Raw genomic sequence first — 12,314 nt, 5'->3', positions numbered from 1 at the left:
TTTAACCCGTCCCTGAGGTAGCAGTGGGCAGCCACTGCACCGTGCCGGGGGACCGACCACAGCTCGAAGCCAAACTGACCTCAGATACATGTTCTGATGGCTTGGAAAACGGAGACCCCAGAGGAGACCCACGTGAGCACGGGGAGAACATGCAAATTAAACACCGAAAAGCTGGGAAAAACCCAGGACCGTCGAGCTGCGAGGCGACAGCGCTGACCAGATATCTTATCCTGAGCCCCCGTCCATCTGTACGGATGCTCGCTCTGCGCTGAAGATGGATGGCTGCTCTGGCTGAATTCCACGAAATTTACATGCGGATAAAACTGCTAACATCTCGGGCTGCATTCTTCAAAGTCCTTCAGTTTAATCCTTTCACAAACCAAATCTTCTCTCAGTGAAACAGGTCTGAAAAAAGCTGAAATGCAAACGCTCTCATCAGGTAAAAGGTGAAATTTAAGGTGCGATAAATCCACAGTCATGTTGTTTTCAGGTGTTTCTCATGTGGTTGTCCGACAGTTCAATCCCCTGCTGCTTTTTTTATAAGGGACAAAGCTCAGCATTTCACATGCGATACATATTCACCATACATTTCTCCATGAAAACATGAATTTCATACGTGCCTTTTCTTAAAGGGCATCTGTCCTAATGGACTGACTTTTGGCTGCTGGGAAAGTGCAGATCCAAAATGCTGCCAGCTACCAAAACATAGACCGGAGCTGAGCAGGAGAGACGGACGAGCTCGTCTAATTCATTCTGGAGAGGCTACAAAATGTCAAACGATGGTGGAAAATGCACATCACAATTTCCCAAAGTGCAGCTGATGGACTCAGATGTCTCTTTTTGTCCAAAACCCCAAGATTCAGAGGAAAGAAAACAAGCAAAATCTTTACATTTGAGAAGCTAAAAATCAGTTAATGTTTGACGTTTTTACTTAAAAATGAATGATTAACAGTTATTGGCAAAAAATGATTAACTGATAAAAAAAAATTGTTGCCATTTTCTATGGATCAATTCCCCAATTATCAATTACAGCTTTACACTGGAATGTAATGTAAAAGGTTGGAGGCTATTTCTTATAATTACAGGTGCAATGTGCAGACACAAAGGTAGCAATAACATTTAAAAAGACACAAAAAAATCTATAATGAAAAGTAGAAACACTTGTAACATTTGAATCAAACACAGCAGATAATTTTACTAATAAATAAAGAAGACTGAAACAGTTCAGTTCCTGTTCACAAACAGTCCTGCACTGCACGCAAACGCTGCCGATCTATCTGTTTGTGTAAGAAGCAGAGCTGAAACAATTAGTTGATTAGCCAGAAAATAAATCAATTAGCAACCACTTTGAAAATGAACTGACTGATGGAAGGAAAGTCATTTATCAATCAAAGACACCCAACTTTGGTGCTTTTCTCTGTTTAATATGTTTGTAAATTAAATATTTGTAGGTTTTAGGACCATCGGTTGGATAAAACAATCGATGTGAAGGCATCATCTTGACAAAAATGTCAAACATTCATTGATTTTAGCCGCTCAAATGTGAATATTGCTGGTTTTCTCCTATGATAGCAAACATAATCTCTTTGGATTTGGCACAGCTGGTCGGACAAAACAAGCTCACTGAGTGTTGTGATTTCTCATTATGTTCTGACATTTTGGAAAGCAAGTGATTAAATAAAAACACATCTCTGCAGAGTAATCAATGACGAAAATGCTGACTGGCTGCAGGCTTAGCAAAGCAGTACAAACCTTCAGGCGTGGAGAAGGAGCATTTGCTGCTATTACACAAAGCTGAACTGAGATCAGATTAGTCAGTAAACCGTTAAACTGCACACAGTCACGAGGAGCACGTCCATGAGTCTGTCTGACTCTGGGTCAGATGGAAATAAAGTGGAATCCATGACTGTAAATGCCGATCAGCCACGTCCTACAGATGAAGGCACGACCACCACCAAGAGCTCCTTTTGGACAAATATGGCAGATCAGTCTTCTTTTTGTGGTTTAGACTCACGTCACAGGTGTATTTTTACATTAAAATCCAGCCCAGTGCTGATTTTAACTACTTCCACTCCACAAAGTATCAACCACAGACTGACTGAAGACAGTACGGCTTCACCATGCTGCAGGTTAGCTTGGTAGCAGCCTCTTCAAATTAAAACAGACCACACACACACACACACACACACACACACACACACACACACACACACACACGGTGCGCTCTGGTTTAATCTTAATTATTCACATTCTCGTTACATTTTCATGAGGCACCTGGCTGCACTTGCCACAGGTTTCTAGCAGTTAAGCAACACGGCGCTAACATTTGTTTGTGTGTGCGTGTGTGTGCGTGTGTGTGCGTGTGTGTGCGTGTGTGTGTGTGTGTGTGTGTGTTCATTTGTGCAGGAGAGAAGGTGGGTCACATCAGCGGACACCTGGATGACCTACATGTGTGGCACAGTAAATTTCGGATGTGGAGAGACACCACAGACACAGCAGTCATGAGGTGTGAGGACGGTAAGCCAGGTGCAACATGGCTGAACTGTCCGTCTGCAGCTCTGCACAGTGAACATGAACCGAGGACAGAGGACAGAGGACAGAGGACAGAGGCTGAAAACAAAGGGAAACACAAAGAGAGAAAGACAGAACGAAGAAGAAATGAAGTCAACCAGAGAGACAGAGATAGACTCTGTGTGTGTGTGTGTGTGTGTGTGTGTGTGTGTGTGTGTGTGTGTGTGTGTGTGTGTGTGTGTGTGTGTGGGCAGGAAGGGATGGGGCACAGCTGGGTTTGAGGCAGTGTGAGGGGGTGGAGAATTCATTTGTGTGTTTGCAGTGTGTCAGAAAGACAGAAACAGAACAGGCGCAACAGAAAACACAGCGAAGGACGCGCTCACACCTTTGAGCTTTTTGTTCAGAAATCTGCTCTGTCGCGCGCACACACACACACACACACACACACACACACGCCCGCACAAGCACACACCGCTGAAAGACGGGCCTAGTGACCTGCCGAGGAGGTCTTCGCTCTGTTGCCAAGCAACCAGGCTGAGCCCTACAGTCGAGTCTACACATACCGCCCCGTTTTCATCCGACTGACAGCGATAGCGGCAAATCAGGGCCGACCCGAGAAAGAACCCCGCGATGGACTGCCAGGACGACAGCGGGCCGACAGTTTGACATCAACGGGAGCGTCAGGAAGTTCCCTCCATCTTGGACGATCCCCAGTCCGCAGACCGCAGGCGGAGACACTTGTAATCATCATTCAGGCCTCAACAAGCCAGAACAGAGTGAAGCACAGAGATCAGTCCCTGCCACTGCACAGCTCCCTGAACCGCCCGCCAGCTAACGCACCATTCGTGTCGTTTAGACCCTGATTAGAAGAAACTGAGTCCGAAAAACCGTTGAGCCATAATTCTGAATTTCAGGAATTTCCAACGGTAACTGAAGAAGTGTCAACAAACCGCTGGTAAAACCTCCATCTGCTACATCTGAATAAAATCCAATGCTAACGCTGAAATTCAGCTCGTTTTAAAGAACAGTTTGTATCTGACTCTACATTTGAACAAACCTTAAAAAACGTGAAACTGATTAAGAAGCACATTTAAAGTTATTTAATCCTGTAATAATAACCTGATATTTTGGCCACTTGGGGGCAGCAGAATCAAGCTGTGAACATAACGTTGACATATCGTCACCTTTTAAGTTGTTAATGACTAAACGTATTAGCAAACAGTTCCTCACAGCCAGCTGAGTCAACGTAATCGAATACCAGTCTGATATCAGCTGTTAGGCAGGCGACGATTGACCAAAGTTGGAGTCTTCGTGCTGCTTCATTAACTTCCTTGTAATCCTCTTCCTCTTGTAATCATAATACCTCATCAACAAACAAAACCTGAGAGCTCAGATCAGTATTTTTTCAGTCTGGCCATCTGCGATGATTAAATTCCTTACAAGACAGCAGGCAGCCATCAGGACTCACAAGGCAGGTGTGGCAGGTGTGAATATGGTGTAACTCACAGTCTACGAATGCTAGTTTGGAAATGCTCCTTTAGCGTCCAAGCATCTGACTGGACTGGACTGGTGTTGGTGTTTAATTGATGACTAAGCAGTCAGGGGAGTCCAACCACTCACACACTGAGCTACCACAAACTGTAACTGTGTTTTTGTTGTGCTTTGGTGTCGCTGAGGAAAAAAGGCACCACATCAATTAGCATTGAAAGCCTGCACCTTAAACCTGAAGACTAGCTGAAACCTACAAAGACAGGACAAACACACATTTCCACCAACTCGCACAGACACTTTAGTCTTTGACAGGAAGGAGCATAAACCGTCAATCTGAAATATGAGTATATTAGAAAACATACTGAATGTATGCAGTACTAGAAGAAGTAAAAGTCCTGCAAGAACGCCAAAGCTCAGCTATTCTTGTGTCTAAACAAACATGGATGCCAGCACTTCAGGTTTACACGTATATCTCCCTCAGGTGACGTCATCGGTCACAAATATCAAATTTTTCTTTGAGGCTTTATGAGAACGGCCGACAATGATTTGATATTAGAATCTTCACATATCACACAATATATGGTGATATTTAACACCAGCAGTGTCAGTCGTAATGCGGGTCTCTACCTTTAAGCAGATTCAGCCTCAGCTACATAACGTTCAGAGTTGGCTGTGACTTGACCTGGGTCAGCTGAGTTTGCATTGACAGTTATTGGCAAGTAAATCACTGGTACTGATCAATCAGTGGAAGGAAACTGGTGATTTTGTCAATAACTCAATTAGGTATTAACAAGACCGACAGTTTTGATGATTTCAGGGAAAGCTGAAGCTGTTTTACCATATCTTTATAAATGAAATACATTCGTTGCCTCATTCATTCAACATCAGTCTGTTGTCGTTTGCTGTGATTTGTTCGTTTCATCTTCGCTCTCTTCCCACAACATTCAGCCTGGGTCTGCGCTCACATCAACATCCAGTCAGCCGTCGTGAAGCCATCGGCTTCATGGTGAAGAGCTCGCTGACCTGCAGGCACTGCGCAGTGGACAGGCGTACTCGACCACCGTGTCACCAGCGTATCTTATAATCAATATCTGAGACTGGCCAGCCTGTCATCCAATCAATACAAAGGTACTTCTTCAACCACTGATCACTCGATGATCAGGAGTAAAAGTCAAGCACAGCCTTGATCCGATCAATACCAGTGACACTCTGAGCTGAGGCATTTTACTGAAGTATTTTGAGGTACTTCTACGTTTCTACTACTTTATACTTTTTACTCCAATAATAAGTACATTAATAAACACATGAATGCATTAATCAATGTAATCCAATAATATAACACATGTTATTCAGAAATGGAGCATTCTGCACTTTGTTTAATGCAAATACTTTTGTGATTTTACTGAAGTAAAATTTTGAACGCAGGACTTTTATTTGTTTGCTGCTATATTGATGCTAAGTAAAAGATTTGAATGCTTCTTCGACCACAACGCTGGCGAAACAAGCAGTTACAAGCAGTAAGGCTGCTGAAAGCAGATAATGTTTGTTCCAAGTGCAGGCAAGTGGAGCGTGAAGTGAAAAGATCTGTGAAGATCACAGCAAGACGGAGAAATGCTTTGCTCTAGTCAACCTTTGGTGGAGTTTTAAGAGCAAATGTTGGTCACAAATGGCACACCTGCAGCTGCCTCATGAGATACTGTGCGATAGGACTTACAGCTTTCAGTTCCCTTAAAGTTATGCATGTCAGTGACCACTTATTATGAAAGCTATTGAGTGTCCTTTGAATTGTTCTTTTATTACCGAGCACATGAACAGTGCCTGGATTTAGATTCTGTGGTGCCAAACTGAAATATCTTAGCAGCGACTGGACGGGTTTACCGTGACATTCATGGTCTCCAGAGGATGCTTCCTACGGTCTTCATTGATGCCCTGACTCTTCATCGTCAGGTCATTTGAATTCATGACATTCCCATCAGCCTCGGCTGGACTATGTGTTTATTGCTAATTAGCGAATGTTAGCATTTTAACACACTAAGCTAAGGTGGTGAACATTACACCTGCTTAATATCAACATGTTAGCATAGGTTGTTTGCAGTCGCGTGATGTTAAATGCAGATGGAGGGCAGGAAGTTAAAACTGCAACGGATGAGATGGAGGAAAGTTCTTACTGGGCTAGTTTAGATGAAATTTTGAGAGAAAGGTACAAACAGAAAATCAGAACATATGTTGGATGTGACCCTTACGTTATGAACAGGAACGATTTTTCAACTGAACTGAAAGTTTTGCTGCTACTGAGGCAGCAGATATAAAAACTACCTGCTCATTCAGACGTCGTTCTACTCAGTGAGATGCTAGTGTGGCTGTGGACTCCTATGCATAGTACACACACATTTGTCAAAACATAGCTTTTTCGTTTTAGCCTTTTGTCCACACAAACACATTCTTTGTGAGTGTGCGCCGTTATCTCCTTTGTCTTCAAGAAGAGATTTTGTGCAATGGCGGACGGGGCTAAAAGAGTGCTGGTGCTAACCTTGCTAACAGGACTTTTTGCAAGTTTACACATAAACGTGCAGTCACTGTTCCACTTTTACTGAGGAACAGAGGCGTCAGAATGCACTACGGAGGTCACTACATAACCAACACTGCCACGAGAGACTCTGCCGCCAACGTAGCTGGTTTTGAACGAGACCCGGTCACGAAATTCAAAACCCTACTATGTCAAAGACGGGTCATACCATCACCATAACAGGATTCATACCATGATATAGATTCTATTCAGGCTTCAGGGCTAGCAGTGTTTTACGCTCTGTATTCTTTTTAAAGTATAGGGTATAAATCTTTGTGATTTCTGCCCTGATGCAAAGAAAACACTGAGGCAATAGACCTTTTTCATTCAGACATTTTGACATGTCACAGAATAAGAGCCACTGGTGTACATGCTAACTTTAATGATAGCTTTCAGGGTCCCTGTAATGTGCATTTTGGCTCACTGTCACGGTTTACTGGGACACTTAAACATAGCACAGCCATCATTAACATTATTAGTAATTTTTTTCCTTTTCCAACTTTGACAAGTGTAACAGTCTGCTGTCAAACAGGCTTTTGGAGAAACCCAATAATACCAGCCGCTGGTTTCTTGATTAAATGCTTCTTTTCAGCATCTCTTTCCTCCAGAAGATAATAATTTAATTTGCTGTTTTTAAAAGCACTTTGTTTTCAAGGTGAACAAAAAACTTTCCATCAATTCATCTGATAAGATAACTGAAAAAGAAAATTGACCTCGGTCCAACCTCTGATCAGACATCTGGAAACTTCCTTAGCAGGAAATTACATAAGGGTTACTTCCTCTTTTTGCTATCAGCGCGCGCACACACACACACAAAGGTGTGCACACATACAAATCAACGGCAATAAGACGCTCTGAAGGCAGGAAAGAAGAGAAGCCTTTGCCTGCAAAACAGGTATTCAAACACACCCACAATGCACAGAAGACACCTTTGTCACACAAACATAGAAAATAATCTGCTCTGCTCGTCAGAACAAGTCTGCACCAGATGTCTGACATTCCTCCAGAGCAAGAAGAAGCACTGATGACTCGCATGTGTGTCAGCACCTCCCATTCATACTGAACTCACGCATCTACACCCTGTTTGTTCCTTTAGTTAACTTTGAGAGACCACTGTTCACACAATCCTGTTTCCTGATTACTAATATCCCACTTTTCTCTCAGGTTATGTTAAATAAAGGAAAAGGACAACAGCACTGAAGTGTTTTTCATTGGTCCAAATGTTGACTTAAACACGTCTGGGTTACGACAAGGCTAAATCTAGCTGAAGCGTGAACTTTTCTGTTTACTTAAGCAGCTCTTGATGAACATATTTCAACTTGTACTTCACAGTTAAACAGTCATTTAAATGCTGCTCAAATCACATCTTATAACCTGCAAGTCACCAAATCAATGCCTCCTGCAACAACACATTCAAACACACCTGTCCAAATTCTTGACCTGCAGTTTGTGAAACCGTCTCATTTCAGTGTCCATCAGTAGAACTTCTGGAGCTTTCAACTGTATCACAACTGCTGCTTCCTATTTCCAAGAATGAACTTTCAAATCCGAACTTTTAAGCAAACATGGATGAGAAGAACAGCCGCTAATGAATCCTACGGTGAGGTTGTTTCAGCAAATAAAAAAAACCTAATTAAGGAAAATAAAATCCAATAAAATAGGACTCTAAAAGCTGTTTTTCATTGTTTTCTACCCATTACACCAGTAGGATCTGTTAAACTCTGTTTCAACAGCATTCAGCATTTAAATGTTAATAATATTGATTATTTGCTCAGTTTCTCAATCAATTAGTGGTTTAACGTATAAAATGTCCCACAGCAGAAGGTGATATCTTCAAATGTCTTGTTTCGTCAGTTTACAGTGACAGGAACAACAAATGTCTGGAAAATCCTCACATTTTTCTTGAAAAATGACGAAAACTATGAATCCATTCTCATTAATTTTGTGTCTCTCGACTGATCGATTAATCAACCAGTCATTTCAGCTGTAATGTAAAGAAGATCATTACTACACACTGAAATATCCACTGATTATCCACAACGTTAAAGCCACAGACAGGTGAAGCAAATGACATTGATCAGCTAGAGACAATACATCTGTCGGGATACCTTGGGTCCTGACATTCACATGGATGCCACGTGCACCACCCACGTGCACCACCCACCCAAACACCACTACAGACCAAACACACCCCCCTGATGGCGGCGGCTTTCCCCGGCCCCGCTGCAGAAACTCAGGAACATGATAAAGGGCTGAAGACAGCGGCCTGGCCTCCAAAGTGCCCAGAACTCAAACCGAGGGAGCATCTGCGGAAAGTGCCGGAACAAGTCCAATCCATGGAGGCCCCACCTCGCAGCCCACAGGATTCAAAGGATTCGCCGCCAACGCCCTGGTGCCAGACACCACAGGACAGAGGTCCTGCGTCCAGGTCTCGACGGGTCAGAGCTGTTGTGGCAGCATGAGGGAGACCTCCACAACCCGAGGCAGGTGGTTTTAATTTAAGCCATTTAAATGTTGTTAAAACTTATTTCCCAGGACTTCTCCAACTTCAATGTTTGAGACGTCTGCAGCCGACTAAGTCTTCATTATCCATGTCCAAAAAGAACTACTTCCTGTCCTCATCTTAGTGAATGATATGGTGTATTGCACAGTTTCCAATAAACAACAGCAAATGAGAAGGGCCTCATTTACCTTCACATTAAACCTTCATGACTAAAAACTCACTTTGCAGCCAAATTTACCCCAGTTTTAACCTTCAGACTTAGACTTTACATCATTGATCCCAATTTGGGAAATTCTTTGTAGTCGTGAATCACAAATCAACGCTTACTGAGAACTTCACATAAACATTTTTTTGTTCCTTAATCTTTCTGTTGGGTCAAATTTTATTCTGTATGCAGGCATATCTGTTTTAAATTGAATGGGACTCTTAACAACAAGCCTCCATAACCTTCACCCTGCACATCACCAATCAGGGCTCTGAGGAGAAGAATTTGCATAATTCCTATTTACAGCTTCGATGTAAACACTGAACATCACCAGAAACCTTTAGATCTGTTCACAAAATCCTCATCAGTTCTTGTTTATTGATCATCAAGTCATTCTCTCAAGTTAAAGAACCTTACTGTTCAACCAGTTTTAGTGCAGACATCGAGACTTCTTTTGACCTGGAAATCACCACATAATCATCACATTGACAGACGTCCAGCTGGTCTGTCCAAATAAAATGAAACAACTGTTTAGGGAGACCCATAAAGTTCAAATTACAGACAAGCTGCTCGTCTATGTTTTCTGACTGCTGTAACTCAGTAAACACAGATTTGGCAATCTACTGGTCAAAAGGCTTCTGGGTGAAAATAAAGCTACTTTGAGATTTACTCAAGATGTGATGCCACTTTTCAGCCAAGTTCACACAAGTTTAGGTCAATCAATCATCAATCAAGACTGAAAAACACTCATCAGAGCATTCTAGACCACGAAGTGAGAAGAAAGAAGGAAAGAAGAAAAGAGGATTTACTGATTATCAAACTAGCAATCGATTAGTTTTCAATCTACTGATCGACTAAAGGCCCCTCATGCGGCAGGACCTGCACAATACAAGCTGACTGTGTGTCTGCGAAGCAAACTGGATGCTTGCTTCGTGCACTGTAGGTATGTACCATACACAGTTTTCTTTTTTATACACTTTTTTTTACGTTGTTTACCCAAATACAACAAACAAAGAAGCTCTTTTCTCCACCGTGTTTTCTAGCGTGTGTGTCTGCGTGCGAATACCCCCGATTGCAGTGGAAGCATGTGCGCATCTGCCGTGTGTGTGCAAGTCCGCAACTGTCCTCACCTGGAATATGATCAAGACTTAACTGTTGTAGCGCTGCCAAGTTTAGCCTAATTGTTTTCCCAATTTAGCTCCATTACAGCTGAGCAAACCCATTACATGTTGCTGAAAACCCTCGAAAAGCAAGTAAAGTGGACCTTTAGTAGCAGTTTGTTTTTATGTTTTTTGTCAAAGCATCAACGTCCAGCGCTAACAAGCTGACTGCCCCTTTGACCTGCAATTCACCAAATCATTACCGGGTAGTTCGTTTGATTCATTAATGGATGGACTCCTTTCTACATCTTCAGTGTGAGCAATGATCACAGCCTCACAGCCAACCCTCAGACCAGTCTGTTGTATAAGAATCTGTCTATGAATTCCAGAGTTATCAACTCACCTCGAAACCTGATCTGAGAGCAGCCCTACCTGTGCAAGGCAATGATTGGTCTGTGCTTTCTTAAGCGTGCATGTATATGTGTTATCAGCTCAGAGTAATTCACCTCACACAGACTCCCTACAGTGCAGGAGGCTGCGAGCTCCCACTCAAGCATGCAAAGCGTTAATCATCTCTACCCTCAGTGCATTTCCTGTATCAGCAGCAGAGCCTCTGACAGGCCTGTAGCCTCAGTAGATGAGGGGGCTTCAACTTTTCACTGCTTCAGAGAATAACAGTCACACGCAACTTTGCACAACTCCTTCAAATAAATGAAAGTCTTGAGCAAGATCCTAATGTGGAAATGGCTGGTCACATGACAGGATGAGTTGAGGTGGGTGTTTGAGATGGATGAGTGAAGAGGAAGAAGTGATACCACAAGATGAAGAACGGACAATATTTGCTGTAGTACTGTAGCACCCATGTGATTGAGGGGTGTCACCATGTCGCTGCAAGGTTCTGTTTATGAAACCATCAAGTGCAGGGGTCCGTGTCTAGACACCCACCCACGCCACCCACCCACAGACAGACACGCATCACCACCCACCCATACACAACCCCACCATTTTAGAGCTCCAATCATGCGTCAGGCTCGACGTTGGGGGAGAAAAAGAGGCTCCAGAAACCCAACTTCCTGGTCTGTCTTCCTCCCATTTCTCTGCGGCCAAAACCAGACATCTCAGCTTTCACCACTCTGCCGACTCTTCTACTCTTACATCTCACACCGTCTCCTCTGCCTGAGCCTCTTCAGAGTATTCTCACTCTCATTTATCACTGTTGGCAAGCACCTGCTTCGAGTTTGACACCTGCCTGCCAACACCAACACGCCGTCAACGAAAGAGCCAACAGGTCACTCTTAACAGTGTGCAGACCAGCGGCCCTGAATACAACAAACACACAAACACATAGCAACACTCGCTCAGACAGTGAACATCCGTCCACACACCCACAGCCATATGCAGCAGAGGGATTTGTGAATGAGCAACTGCTCTTACCTTGGCACTGGAATCCCTGCTTCCCAAAGCCCCTGTGGACAGAAGACAGGGATGTGAAATTTGGGGAATTCACCAGACAATGATGCATGCACACACATGAAGATATCCAATCACACATGCACACCGTCACACACACACACACACACACAGATCAACACGCACAGCTGCTGCAGCAACAGTGGGGCCCTGTGTCTCCAGCTGCATTCCTCCACCAGACCTCCAGTTTCAGAGATGGGTGTCGGGTCGATGCGGTAAACGCCGAGCAGCAGCGACGGCTCTGCGGCTGCCGACGACGCATCCGCCGACAGGCCTGGCGGTGCTGTCGCATTGTGGAAAATTGGGGGAATGGCGCATCGCGGTGTTTTTTACAATGACAATGAATGAAACACTGCGGTGTCTCCAACGCTGTCAGTGTGGAAGGAGGCCGATTAGAGCCGCAGCAGCAGCAAGTGAATCACCTGTGTCCTTTCCCCCCTCTCTCTCTCTCTCTCTCTCTCTCTCACA

At 43.7% G+C, this 12,314-nt stretch overlaps 1 protein-coding gene across 4 annotated transcripts in view; it reads right to left on the bottom strand.

Moving 5' to 3' along the window:
* The window catches only part of LOC143320059 (protein kinase C beta type-like), a 30,834-nt gene that overhangs the window by 18,018 nt on the left and 502 nt on the right, over positions 1–12,314 (bottom strand). For all 4 annotated transcript variants that reach the window (XM_076729439.1, XM_076729438.1, XM_076729437.1 and 1 more), the window contains exon 2: positions 11,811–11,842. In XM_076729439.1, coding sequence (XP_076585554.1) covers positions 11,811–11,842 — 32 coding nt within the window. The remainder of the gene's footprint in view (positions 1–11,810; positions 11,843–12,314) is intronic.

Source organism: Chaetodon auriga, chromosome 4, assembly GCF_051107435.1.
Source record: "Chaetodon auriga isolate fChaAug3 chromosome 4, fChaAug3.hap1, whole genome shotgun sequence".
NCBI classification, from domain to species: domain Eukaryota; kingdom Metazoa; phylum Chordata; class Actinopteri; order Chaetodontiformes; family Chaetodontidae; genus Chaetodon; species Chaetodon auriga.
This window is presented reverse-complemented; position numbering and strand designations above follow the sequence as displayed.